The sequence below is a fragment of the Strigops habroptila genome, chromosome 5 (assembly GCF_004027225.2).
Source record: "Strigops habroptila isolate Jane chromosome 5, bStrHab1.2.pri, whole genome shotgun sequence".
NCBI classification, from domain to species: Eukaryota; Metazoa; Chordata; class Aves; order Psittaciformes; family Psittacidae; genus Strigops; species Strigops habroptila.
In genome coordinates, this window is record NC_044281.2 from 37,980,388 (window position 1) to 37,994,597 (window position 14,210).

Sequence of the window (14,210 nt, forward strand, 5' to 3'; positions counted from 1 at the left end):
GAGAGAGAGGAGTGTAAGAAGCCATAGCTTATTTTCATAACAATAATTCACCATGCAACTTCACATCTTTTGCTCGTTGACCAACTCTGAAAGCATCAGTTTATAAACACCCATCTGGACTCTTGCTAGGAACGCTATTGAGGCTTTAAAACTGGATTCCACCATAGGACACTGGAAGGCCATGTAAGCCTGGAAAGTCAGCTTTCCAGCTGGACAGATGACAATACATGCCATGCCTGCTTGATCACCAACACTTTGAGCTGTTTGTTGGGGACTAGCCAGCCAGCCAGCTAGCCTTGTCCTCAATATGAGCATTCTGGCAGGCTCACAGATTTCCAGTTCAGAGATCAAAACTGAGGGGAGCTACTCAAAGTGACACTGCTCTGTTCACCATCCATCCCTGACAACCAGACAGGCTACATTACACTGGTTCTCTTTTTCCAACTGCCATCAAGCCTGTAACATTTAAGAGTGTGAAAAAAAGGCTGAAGTAAATAGTCTTGTCTAAGAGAACTAGTTCCTTGAGTTAAATAGTCCCTCATAAGGCTTCACCAAGAGGAGCAATTAGCAATTGTCTTCTGTACAACTATGCTGGCATGGAATATACCAGAATAAGCCTGACCTCCACCTAGGCTGGAGAGCAGAAGATGCATTTGCACTTAAAGTCAGAAATATCCAAAATGTTCAGGGGACACATGAAGACAGGCTACTTACAGCACCACAAGAGTTGGGGCCCCCATTGAAGAGCGTACAGGCAATCCTCACTACTTCTGCTTCCATCTTCCTCAAACCAGGGAATATATCTGGATGGAGAGGATTACTCCAGGCAAACTCTTCATACACCTCCAGAAAACAAAGACAGAAAGTTGGCTTTGCAGATAAAGCACTGGATTATCAGTGCAGATTTGAGAACTTACTATATGCACTGCTTAAGCAAATTAGCTGCATTTAGCTGTAACAATACTGCAGATTTCCTTGGACTTAACTCCTGCTGCAAGTAAATACCACAAGCTGGGAAGCTATAGCTGAGGGGTGGGGAAAAAAAAATCATTTGTTTTTCTAGGGCATTCTGACCTCTGGAGTGATTCTGTAACACAGAAATATTTCTTGTTTTAAAGACAGGTTTAACCATTTAGCTATTTTTAAAAAAGAACACAACATGCACCCTATGAATTCTTTAAACAAGGCAGGCCAAAAAATTACTTTGCAGAACTAGTTTGCAAGTTTACTATTAAAGGAGAATTCTGAAGCAGCTAGAAAAGTACAAATGCCCACCCACACCACAACAAAAGTGGCCGTGGAAACCAGTATTTCATGCTTGTTCTGCAACTGTGGACTCACAGGATAAGGCTGGAACAGACCAGTTCCGACCTCCTGCAGTCAAGATCAAAAAGCGACTGCAGGGATGTTAAAAGAAACACAGAAGAATAAACCAGCGAATAATCAGCACAGAGGGAATGTTTCCACAACATTCAACCCAAGCTGTGGCCCCTCTAGAAAGGCTGCTCTGAACTCCATGTTTCCCCAAAAGTGGCAAAAAAAATGACAACGCACAGAAGAAAACAGCAATAGCAACCACCAAACAGCTCTCATTACAGCTGTTACAAAATCTTTCCCAGGAGCGAGAAGACTAGACTTCCCTTGCTAGCAAAAACCCCTCTTAAAGTAGATATATTTGAAAACAGACCTTTGGGCTGTTTAGGTTATTTTCCAACCTTCTCAAAAGGAAAAGTTCCCAAGTAGGTAAACAGACCTAACAAAGACACCACTGAAGCACACCAGTGCTCCATTGTTGGATGATTTTGACCACACAGTAATGCCAAAAAGCATTTTTCAAACTTCTTTTTTGCTTAAACCAAGAGGAATTTAGTATTGTTTAGTGAATCTGTTCCAGTCCAAGGGTCCCACAGCCTCCCAGTAACAGGACAGTCAAGGATACTTTCACCTCAGCCCACAGTAAAGGCACATCTGTCAGGGGGCTTGCCAAAGCTGACCTACAGCAAATTCCACCATTCCCGAGTTAGAAAGTCAGAACCCATTTCCAGTTCACTTGTTACCAGCTTCTTACTTTTTACTCAAAACAATGTCTCATCTGATTGGATTCTAGTTATCTCTACATGATGTTTTTGCAGAGACAGTCACTTGCCCAGCTTTACCTTGCCTAAATGCTTTGCTAATAATTCCCCTTCCACCTACATTTATCCTAGGCTCTGTCTTTATAGTTCAGCAGTCTTAATTTCATATCTTCCCTATTTATTTTGAAAGATGCTGGAACAGTGTTGTGGGGTTTCCAGTCACCCTGAAGACTCTAAGGATATCTTCAAAGATGCAAAGTTATACTGCTTGCACCTTACCTTCACTAGCAGATGGGTGAGTTTTTCTTCACCACTGTACACAGTCCCAGAGACTTTCCCATCCTGCCAGCGTATGTCTCCTGAAAGAGAACACCACACTGCTTGCAAACACAGCCGTTCTCAGAAAGCATGTAGAAGTGCACACAGAAGTCCCCTCGCTGATTCTGCAGATGAGTATTCAGCTTTTGAGATCTCACTGATGAGGAACAAGTATAATTTTTGTGCCACAGAGATAGATGTGTATGACACTAAGCCTCTGGCATCATGTATCCCATGAACCTAGCAAACTGCAAGTAAATGATGACTAAAGAGCACATAAACATATCGCTGCAGCAAGCGGTTGTATTAATACATAATCCACTTAATGCCCATTCAGTCTCCCCAGACTGCTGTCCAACCAACTGAACTCTAATTTGGCTAAAGTTAAAGCCACTTTCAAAGAGCAGCCATCACCAGTGTAAGCTGAGAAGAGATGGAAAGACCAAGCTTGTACTGCTAAAACCTACAGTGCTGGGCACCTCAATTAAATTTCACCTAAAATGATATGATGCTGAAGCTTTAACAAATGAGAGCAGATGGATGGAACAGCATCAGCATCACACCCTGTTGAAAAGTGCTTCAACCCACTGTCCAATGTGATGGTACTTAACCAAGTAACTTTCTACCTCCAAACACCCCAGCGGTGTATTTCCACTTATTTGGTTATTTGCTCCCTCTCCTAACTGTTAGCATCTTTTACAAAACTCAAAGGCATCAGCTTCATAAGCATATATAATGAGAATATAGTCACAATCCAGCCCTCGTTTCCAAGGAACTTTCAAAGGGGAGTGTCTGGGAAGGAGAGGGCTATAGGAAAGTTGAAAAGGAAAGAACCAGGTGAAGGAAGGAAATAATCATTTGAGGGAAAACACAGACAGATGCTATACATAAAAGTAGAAAAGAAGGAAGTTGTTATAGGATACTCGACTACAAAATGGTTTGTTTCTCAATTTGGAGTAGATGCACTGTTCTAACAGAAAATTGAAGGCATTTCTCAAATTTGGAATAGGAGCAGAGCAGCCATATCTCCTCCTCTGGACAGCAAATCACCCAAATTTGCTTACTGGGAGTAACAGGTACATGAATTGGAGTGCAGATATTTAAATGAGTGAGGCAACTGAAGTTTCAGACACTGCTTATGTGGACTCAAGCCAGAAGAACATAATGACTTTGCCTTCCTTAAATGTCTTCTTAGGTGCAAACCATTGTGACTTCAATTAAGAGAGAGAGTCTTGGAAATTCCCTAAAAATCCTACTTGGAAGTTTGTTGGTTGGGTTGATTTGTTTTGTGTTTTTTTAATTGTGGGTATTCCCTGGAGCTTCACAGAAAACACATTTCTGGTAAAGGCAAACATCAAGGCAACTGCTCAGAAATGTAATCAAATACACACCCAAGTAACTTCCTCCCATCATGAGTCTAGAATTCTCAGGGTAAGAACGGAATTCCAATGTAAATACCCAAATGCAGTATTAGAAGTCACGAATACTGATCTTAGTCACTTCCAGTAAGAAAAGAGACAAAAATTTGCAAGCAAAGAACATCAGGGAAGAAATATTTAAGATGAAACCACGAGCAGGAGTCATTAGAACTCATTTAAGAAGTAAGCCTAATGTTAGAGCTATGAAACAGACCCACCTCTGCTGCAGTAGAGACTCACATTCATACCTTTTGAGCTGTACTCTTTCATCTTCTCTAGTACTTCAGGCTGACTCATGCCTTGTTCCGGCAGTACTTTGATATAATCCTTTTCATCTTTCAGGAAGGATAAACTGGAAGTGACATCATTCAAGGCTTCATCAATCTTCTTTTGAATCTACAAAGAAAGGAAAATACTATCAACAAAGGCGCTGGACATATTATAAATAATTGTTGAATGCATGCAAGATTGAACTCACTAGCTACATCCATTCTATCAAGAGGAATAGACAGGAACTTTTTCAGCTCTATGAGCAAAAAGCATAGCAGAGTTCACAGCCACACAGTTCAACTTCTCCTTCCTACCAACCTCTCCCTCCAAAAACAAGCTGACTGGAACAGTGAACTGGCATACACTAGTCTCTAAACCACCCTAGAAATTGCCTGTGGGAATGGTAGGTGGTTTCTGCTGGGATAGAGTTGATTTTCTTCCTAGTAGCTGGTGCAGTGCTGTGTTTTAGCTTTAATCTGAGAACAATGCTGATAACACACCGATTTTTAGTTGTTGCTAAGTAATGCTTACTCTGATCAAGGACTGTTGGGTCTCTCATGCTCTGCCAGTGAGAAGAGGCACAAGAAGCCGGGAGGGAGCAGAGACAGGACACCACACATAATTTAGAAACTTGTGAAAATAAAAGCAATAAAGAAACCTCCACTACAGACACAGTTAGGAGATTTCTTTCTTCCCGCCCCCCCCACCTTACATTCAGGAGGCCCAGACTTCTTCTCATAACACTTTGCGAAACCGAGACTCTTCTTCCAGGCAACATAGGGATTGGGATATTATCAGCTTTAAAGACTTTTGGACATTGGAATGCCTCAAAGTCAAGGCCTCCTGTAAGCAACTGACAGGTTATCAGGTATCAGCCTACCAAAGAGCAGGAAGAGTACACAGATAGGACACACAAGGAGTCCTCTGGCACAGGAGAGCTTAACAGCTCTAGCCCTTGGAAGTTAAGTCTGAACAAAAGAGGGATCATATACAAGGGGCCCAGACCTTTTCTAACAGGCAGACAAAAATATAAGCAGAAGAGAACGATTCATTAATTCACCTGATCAAAGGCTGCTCAAGTCAGAAGGTGAAAGCTGAGGCACTTGATAAGACATAAAGGGGGGAAGCTATTTCCTTCCAGAGGGCTGGGGGAGAAACTTGAGAACCACTTCTGTGTCCACAGCAAAACGAAAAAGTTCCTCTTTGCTAACCTCATTTGACAAAATTGCCTACAACAGATCTGACCCTCTGAATCAATGTGTAAATATGGCAACACATCAAGCAGAAAGAAGCACAATCAAGTATTATACCAATATTTACCAGGTAAATAGCTGTGCATTTCTCAATCATTAAATCATTAACATGCTAAAACATGCTCACTTTTGTAGTTTCAAGTTTTTATGTGGTGGTGGGGGGAAATCCCATCTCCCAAACACTAAAGTTTGTCTCATTTTAATGATTACAAAAACTACCAATGTCTTTGAACTATAATCCTAACTATTGCTAATAGGTATCCGAGCTCTAAACTAATCATGGCCAGTCATCTGATTAAAAAAAATGTCCTTCCATGTTGCACAACAAACACCTGGCTATCTCTTGCTCAAGAATAAGACATTGTTCCAGAAACAACAACTCGAGTTCAATCCTGTCCCTTTCATCCATTATTAAAATTATTTTCTAAAAATCAAACAACAAGGAAACGTTACTGGAAAATTCTGTAAGCACATTCACTGATTCTTTGTTTAAAAAAAAGTAGCACGCCTATTTTATGAGAGTGATACTATGACAAAATACTAGGTAGAAATTATATCTTTCATTAAACTGGGTGGAGGCAGAAGACCTTCCAGATCTATATCCTCAGATCACTATAATCACAGTAACATGACAACAAAGATGCACGGAACTCTAAGTTCTCTGGGAAAGTTACACAGGCTGAAACAAGGACCTGGAATACCATTAAGAGAAGTTGTTCAAATACTCACTATAGGCCCAACAAACGGCATTTTTCTCAGTAGTTTAAAGAACTGCTTTTTAGTTCGGGATGCTAAACCTGAAAGACAAAAGTCAGAAATTAACTTAAGATGACTCAAGAAACAACAACAACAAAACCCAAAGAGATTCAGAGCACAATACTTCAGATACAGCCCATAATACAGGCTCAGTATTTCTGATCCAAGCTAAAATAACACAGTGACCAAGGGGACATAGTGACACAGATGAATATATCAAAGAGCAAGGTTCAGAACTGGACCATGCTAAAGAAACATCTGACTTGCAGAACAGTAGCCACCTATGGGAATCAATAATTTGACTAGGTTTTTTACTAACAAGGGAATTTACACCCACATGTGGAATTTTACAGGAAAGAGAGGGATTTTAGATTTGCTAAAGTTAAGTTCTCCAGCAAAAAAGGAAAATACTGGTTGAAGTTATTTTCTGCCTCTTCAAAACAGAATAGTACTGTAACACAAACACACTCAGCAATGTGAGGGTCCCAGACCAAAGGAGGAAATAGTACTTCAGCCATAGTGTGACAAGGATCTGGCTGGTGTCTGGCCAATATTGGAAACACATGATGCAATGGGAGGCAACTCAGGGGAAGGGGACAGACAGAGGGAAGAGCAGAAATTCCACCACAGCCCACATACTGGAACAAGAGAAGCCACTGATGACAAACACCAGGAAACTTCTGGGGTAGCTCTAAAGGCAGGAATGAAAGCAGGATGACACAGATGCTTTGTAGCCACCAAAAATGCATTTTGAGTCCTACAGGCATTTCAATTGAGCAGCAGCAGTTACAGGATGCTTGCACCAAGAAATAAGTAAACAAACATTAAAAATTGACCATTTTAAGGACTTTGCAATTGTATCTACATTTCCCACACACTTCATATATGTTTCGAAAAGCTACGTAAGAACAGTAACTGCAGTGTGGCACATTCTGTAGCAAATACGTGTTAACATTCTGACAGTAACATTTCTATTGCACATTTCAGCGTGCACAGTTTTATTAATAACTTCCACAGCGAGAAGACTGCAAACTCCTGAAGAATTCAGACAACCTAATATGATCTTATAACAGCTCATAAATACTTAAAAAAAAATAAATAAATACTGTGCACCAGTACAAATACTAGCCAAGAAGCTAACTTAGTCCTGTACTGAGCAAAAGCTTCATACCATTTTGTCTCTGCCATAGATTTTCCCACTATTTAGTTACTCCCATTCTTAAAATTAAAAAAGCTGGTTAAGGAACAGAGAGGTACAGGAGTAAACATCAAGTTAAAAACTTGGCTATTTTTAACAAACTGCTACCAGAGTGTAACTCTTAGGCCTGCAGGAACTTAAAAGCACCATGTTCTCCCCTGAGGGCAAAGTAGCTACCTCTGACCATCACACAGCCAGAGAAAACTGCAGGCTCATCAAAAGAGATCGCACTGAAGAGCAGTCAATATCAGAAACCAGTCAAAACAGGAAGATGCTTCAGGGATGTGAAGAATCCAAACACCACCACCAGATGCAATTATCTTGAAGATCCTGAGGATGAAACATGCCCCCAACTCCAAATCAAAACCATATATCCTCCCCCAGCAGGAAGGGAAACAATCAAGAGCAGTTGTTATACTGACACTTTGTACGAGTGACTAAGTTCACAAGAATCCAGCTCTCAGATAAATTTCCCAGGTTTTGAGCAAGAAGAAAGTGTTGCAGCAAGTAAATGGTTTAGTCAAACACACAAGGGAGACGAGGAAAGGAAAGAGATGCAGGCACATTCCAGCCTGGCCTACTGCACCCCCTGAAGGAATGGGGGTGTTTCATTGATCAGATAGGCCTTGACCTTAATTTGGAAGAGGGTTTTATTAATACCAGTTGACAGCAGAAAGTCTGTTTTAACAGGTGTTTGGCCTTGTTCCGCCTTCTTTCCTTCCGCTACTTAGGAACAACTCTGTTTCCCCTCTCCCTTTCCTCCAAACATAATACACATTTCAAATACTTACTCTCAGACTGGAAAAGGAAGCCATGCAGCCATACACTTATAAGTGTAGAAGAAACTGTCAATCCAATCAGTTGCCAGGGTTCAAGTCCATCACACTGGGCATTCACAAAGCTCGTTGCTTTCTCCCAATACATCTGGAGGATTTCCTTGTATGGAATAAGGGCATCCTGTGTAAAGGAAAATGAGAATGATACTGAGAAAAGTTCAAATGCACACAAACAGGGCATCAAAAAAGTCTGTGAGTCTACTGTCAATTAAAAAGGTGCTTTTCTGTATGCAGACCCCACACTTTCCTTACTTCCTGTAAACAGAACAGGTTAGGAGATAGTTGTCGTTCACTTCCAGTCAACAGCCACTGATAAAAATACACATCTTGAGGGACTTCCTATATTCAGAGAGAAGTGCAAAGGGCAGACAAGAAAAATGCAAGCTTCACGGTCTCAAGACTCACCACCAGATCTTACCGTGGCCCAAAAGAAGCAACTATGTTAATGTTTTTTTCCAAAGAATTATCAGGTGACAAGTGAAGACTTAACTACTGCAATACACCTGTCAGAAAAGAGCCACCATTCATCAGGTACCACCAAAACAAGTCTGTTACATATCTAGGGTTGGACTCTTAAAGAAGATGCAAGTACTCAGTAACTCCTTAAGTTTAAAATCTAATTATTACGTTCTATACAATGGGAAGACCAAAGAAAGAGACAAACACTGCTGCTGCCAAAAATAAATATATAAATAAATAAAAACCAACAGAAGACTGTGATGCAATAGTAATTACAATGTCAAACCTGCAATTACAGTCAGGACAGAGCCCAAGTACCTAATCAATAGCTTTAAAGAACACTCTCTTGAAGTCTCAGAACAGAGCACAAGGGAAAAAAAGGCTATTTCCCTAAAAATGGGGGTGTTCAGTGCAATTCTCTGGAAAATCTTTTCTAGACATAAGAAGGTAACCACACCTTGTTTGGAGCTATGACCAAAAATAAGTATTCTGGGGGGGTTGCTGCACTTTACAGACAAAAGCTTGAGCATGTTACTTCCCTTTTTTTAAAGCTCTTTCAGCCATCCCCAGAGCACTCTTCCAAATTCTTCTTCCCTTTTAACCTTTAAGCTCAGCTTTGCTGGGGAACTTCTTGAGAAGGATCTCCAACACTACAAAGTTTCACCCTCCAAATGACAGAGAAAGTACATGGGGTGTTTTCAAAAGATTTGTTAATAAACCTTGGAAGGAATACATCCTTGATATCTATGTTGTCATACTCTTCACGGTGTTAGAACAAGTTGCGAAGACAGATATAAATAAATACTAAATTAAAAGCTGCTAAAACTTTCCTTCTCAGGACCCTTTACAGATCTCACTTTTTTGTTGTTTTTTTTCAGGTCACCTTTAGGAGTAACATGTCATTCCAATACAACTGGAGAGGCTACAGACAGCCTTAAAAAAAAGTCAAGCTCTTCCAAACAATCAAAGGAGGAAGGCAGGATTCCTTACAAAAATCTAACACTAACAAATATTCACTACTTTTGAAAAGCTGTAAAATGCATATAATGTGAGAGTTTAAAAATATTTAAGCAACCCAAGCATAAAGCTAAAAAATCCCAGCAAAAACAACAGTGTCAACCCATCTCAGAGGACTAATATCACCCTGATTAGGCTGAAGGGACAGAGAATGAACTAGGCAAAAAGAGGCCTCCTCATGAAGAGCAGCACTCAGCTATGAGAAGCCAAATTAGCACCCATCCACTTGGCAAAGCACAATTTAAGAATACACCAGCAACTTCAGCCTTGAAAACAAGGCAGCCACATAAACCACTGCAATTAGGCAATGTCCTAGCAAATTCCCAATAGTTCAATCCAGTCACTGCAAAGCTGATCTAACCCTGGAATTTAAGAGAAGAGCTACCTTTTTCAACTAACCAGAAGTGGTACTTAAGTTTCATTGAGTTTGCACAATCTTCTCTGAAAAATCCCTGGAAAGGAGTGTTTAACCAACAACTTTGGTTCACTGCATAGGAGCTAATGCCAGGATATCATTCAGCACTTAAAGGATGGAAACTAATGTGTCTCAATTGCTGTTCTCAACTGATGGCAAGAAAAAGCTGCAGCATCAAATATTAAGTGGGTTGTGCTTTTTTTTTTTTCCCCTGAAGGTGGAGGATACAGTAAGCTATAACCTCAAAATCAAAATGGAACATGACCTTCTAGACAGAAGTCACTTAAGCCAATGGCCAAGTTAAAATACAATAAATAAATCTGACAAGAGATTGATCTCACTCACAGAGAAAGCTCTGGGCAGAAGACCCTAGCCAACTACAGATTTTGTTGTCAAGTCACACAATCCCCACTGAAACCACCGCACTTTTCAGCATGCCACCTCTCCACTGAGGCAGGAGTTAAAAATAAGCTTGTTTCTCTAGATACAACCAATACCAGTGGCAAATCTTGCATTCTGTCACAGGTATAAGCAAACCCACCAGAAGTGCCCTCCTGTCCTCTCTTTTCCAAGAGCACATCAAAGGAGTGCTCTGGTCCGTAAATTGAGGCTGCTTGACTATGAACTTCAGGTGACCCCAAGCAAAGTGCAGATAGGACATCTGTGGTGCACGACATCACAGTAACCCCAGCATGCTGCTGCATGAAAGTATATTCTCAGCCACGCTACCAACAAAAAAGGCTCAGGTGCATAACGAAGACATCATGGATGAATGAGCAATATCCATCTTTCTGCTCTTAGCCCACCACATACACAAGGCATTATGCCTCTGCCTCCACTCACTTCTCCATTACTGAGATGCAAGACAAAGTATTTTACCTTAAGTTTACCTCAAGCAAGAAGCATGCATGCCAGCACTGACATATAGTAGCTCAGTGGTATGTCCAAGTTTTGAACAAGTAAGAGAAGCCATTGAAGAATTTCTTTGACCTTCTTGCTTTAAAACACAACGAGATCGCTCCACAAAGAATACAGTCTGACAGGGTGAAGTTTTCTCCATATTTCTCACTTTCTCCTTCTTCAGTCTTTTCATATTTACAAGAGTCTGAAGGATGAGGTTGATCAATTTAGGAAGATACTAAAAAGGAGGGATTTACAAAATAAAAAAAAAAAAAAAAAGTGAAAGTTGACATGGAAGACCATGCCAATAGATGAAATACAATTTCTCAGCTTCCTGGCTAACCATACAATCTGTTTTTAAAGTGCCTCTTTGCCCCAAAGTATCCAGCAAGATATGAGAGACCTCTACTTTCTGAATTACTAACTTAATCCTAGAGAAACTAGAGGACATTTAGAAAGCTGCTTTTGAATGTATTCTGGTTTTATTACATCCAACAACATGTGATTGCAGCCTCACTGCTGTGGCCCAACACCACTTCCTTCTTTTACAGCCTATGTTCAGCCAAGGCATTTGAATCCCTCCCCCTGCAGCCCTGGAGGAGTTGCTCATAACAGAGTAAAAACCAGGTGGATTTTTTTCTAATCAACCTCAGCCAAAAATAATAGTCATCACTTGCAGTAAGAACAGATGCTCTTTCAGCAATGCAGGATTATACCATTCATTCACCCCTGCTATTACCACTTTCCGGCTGGACTAAAGAAAACAAGCTGGCCTGATTTTAAGCCTATCTACAGGACAGAATTTCATGTAAGACAATAACCTGCTTATATGTGAAGGCATCAAAAAATAAAAGGTTTCCCTTCCCATTACAGGCGAGCAGATAAGTTGGTTTTATTTCTTCAAAAGAACCTTCCCTGCACAAAAGCTTCACAAAACACAGGATTATTTTAGAAGCAGTTTAAAAGCCCAACTTAAGAGAGATGGGGGAAAAAATCTCCACTGGAGGATTTTTTTTAATTCTCAGAGCATCTAGACTTAGCCAGGTATCAGATAAAATACTAATTGCTATCATTAGGACCTACAGTGTCCGTTTGTACAGATATTAACAACTCGGCAACCCAAGCAGTTTACATATTGAATTTTTAGCTCCACAGATTAGGAATACATCCTCAGTACTTTATTTCTAAAAGCCATTAGCTAGCTGAGCTGGTTCCAGGGATAGCACTTATGCCACAACAAAAGAGGACAAATTAACTGCAGTAATGCTTTTCTGTCCCAGATGTCAGAAAAGAGGGGGGAGGGGAGAAGGCCAAAGCTAATGAGAGCACATTTTGCAGTTTTGCCAGAACAGCATTTCCTCAGATGTGAGTTTTAGGAAGAGAGAGGGAGAGAAAGAGTAAACTGGAGGACCTTACACTTTTGTTACAAAGTGCCTCCTGTTTCTGACACTGTAAAGTAGAAGCACCATTTATCTGTGGGAAGAGTAGAAAAAAGGTTTTATCAGCAGAATCTTCCTTCTCCCTGGAGAGCATTTAAAGTGGGACACAGAATAAAAGTAGCTCTTAAAGAAAAGTTTATTTTAAGCACTAGCATGAGTCTTAGGTTCACTGTGCAAGTAGGAACTGCTAAGATCAAACCACATCTTCAGCTTTCACCTGAATCCACACATTTTCCCAAACCAGACACCCTCTGACCACCTCCCCATGCCCAAACCTTAATGTTTGCATTTGCCATTTGTTCTCCCTCCCTTCAACAGAGCTGATGAATGAGGCAGCATGACACACAACTCAGCACGTAGTAAATCAAGCAGAGAACTATGGCTCATAGCAACTGCACAAGATAGGTCAGCTCTGATTACAATAACATATGGAATACAGGTATTGCCACCGTAATTAAGGCACGTGCTCCTATGCAACAAGTTTTTCCTACGACAACGCTTCCTGACTGAAAATAAACCACACAAAACCAGCAAACACACAGCAGCTTCATTTATTTATTCTGCCCCTAAGAAGAAGGAAGACTTCAATTAGCTGTGCCTTAGCTAACACCTCATTTCCTGTACCTGCTCTGGCCACAAAAGGCATGTCTGGCCAGCGTAACTACGCAGCATAACTGGTCTAGCCGCAGGTACGTACTGGACTTGCAGCCTTCAGCCAGCCAGCTTCCTACAGGAGAGCGAGGGAAGGGGATTGAGCAATGCCACCTCAGCTTCAGAAGGTGCTAGTTGCTGCATGTGTCTACAGTGTTTTGATTCGCACCCCAGTAATGAATCTGCTCCTCCATCCCTCCCTACCACCCCCAGCATGATAAATATCTTTACATAAGCACCGGGCAAAGAATATTTGTTAGTCAGGTCCTAATTACAGCTCAAGGGTTGGACTGTGTGCTGCCCCCCTCACCAAAGGACATGGGCACACAGAGCGAATCCAGCCACAGGACCTCTCAGAAATCAAGAATCATGAACCTGTAGGTGTATGGGCTGAACTACATGAAAGAAAAACACATTCAGGTCACGCTCATCTTACCACAGCTTCCTGGTACCAGCAGCTTCTTCTGCACTGTATTTCCACCACTGCCATACTGAAACCTTTTTTTTCCTTTTTTCTTCCCCCAGAATGACAGTTTTGGGTTGGTTTGTTTTTTGCCATATACAGTATCTGTGAAATGAATGTGCACATACTACCCCACCAGCCCTGAAAGTTCAAGGGGAGTGGCTAGACAATGGCTCATTACAGCTTAAGCACAAAAACAAACAAGGCAGCAACTCAGAGTAAGAGCAGCAGCATCCTAGCTTCCACTGAAGAGAAGGAACATAAAATTACCAAAATAAGATGGAGAACTCAAAAAATGGAGGTTTACGACAGCCCAAAGGACACCAAAATTAGGTGCTATTTCAAATTTCATTTAACCAAAACCACGCACAAGATGTTGTTACTTATTGTTCACTTTGCTCACTCAACAAATTTATAAAAGCAAACTTCCTGCAAACATCTGGGCACGCTCCAGGTAGCACAGATCTTAAATCTTGTAAGAGACAGGATTCACTCAATAGATGCCCTATGTGAACCCATTACAGATGGCTTTGTGGGTCACTGGCTCCAAGAAGGTGCAGTTTCTGCAAGGAAACATCCTCTCCCGGCATCCATAATGATTAGGATAAAAGAAGCACTCAGTGCCCTGTGTGCTGGGACTCATCTGGACACATCTGTTCATTCCTCCACTCAGCATCCTCTCAGATGCAGATCACACAGTCCTTTCTGCATGCCTTCTGGAGAACAAAATGGGGATATAATT

At 41.1% G+C, this 14,210-nt stretch overlaps 1 protein-coding gene and 1 long non-coding RNA gene across 2 annotated transcripts in view; one reads left to right on the top strand and one right to left on the bottom strand.

Moving 5' to 3' along the window:
- SGPL1 (sphingosine-1-phosphate lyase 1) overlaps positions 1–14,210 on the bottom strand; it is a 31,450-nt gene that overhangs the window by 14,565 nt on the left and 2,675 nt on the right. The window contains exons 2-6 of the mRNA XM_030487256.1: positions 8,080–8,245; positions 6,064–6,131; positions 4,060–4,207; positions 2,355–2,434; positions 715–843 (exon numbers count right to left, since the gene is read on the bottom strand). Of these exons, the coding sequence (XP_030343116.1) occupies positions 715–843; positions 2,355–2,434; positions 4,060–4,207; positions 6,064–6,131; positions 8,080–8,245 (591 nt within the window). The remainder of the gene's footprint in view (positions 1–714; positions 844–2,354; positions 2,435–4,059; positions 4,208–6,063; positions 6,132–8,079; positions 8,246–14,210) is intronic.
- On the top strand, positions 2,255–5,456 carry LOC115608442. Its single transcript, XR_003991542.1, has 2 exons — positions 2,255–2,370; positions 4,154–5,456. It is a non-coding gene; the product is annotated as an uncharacterized LOC115608442 (long non-coding RNA).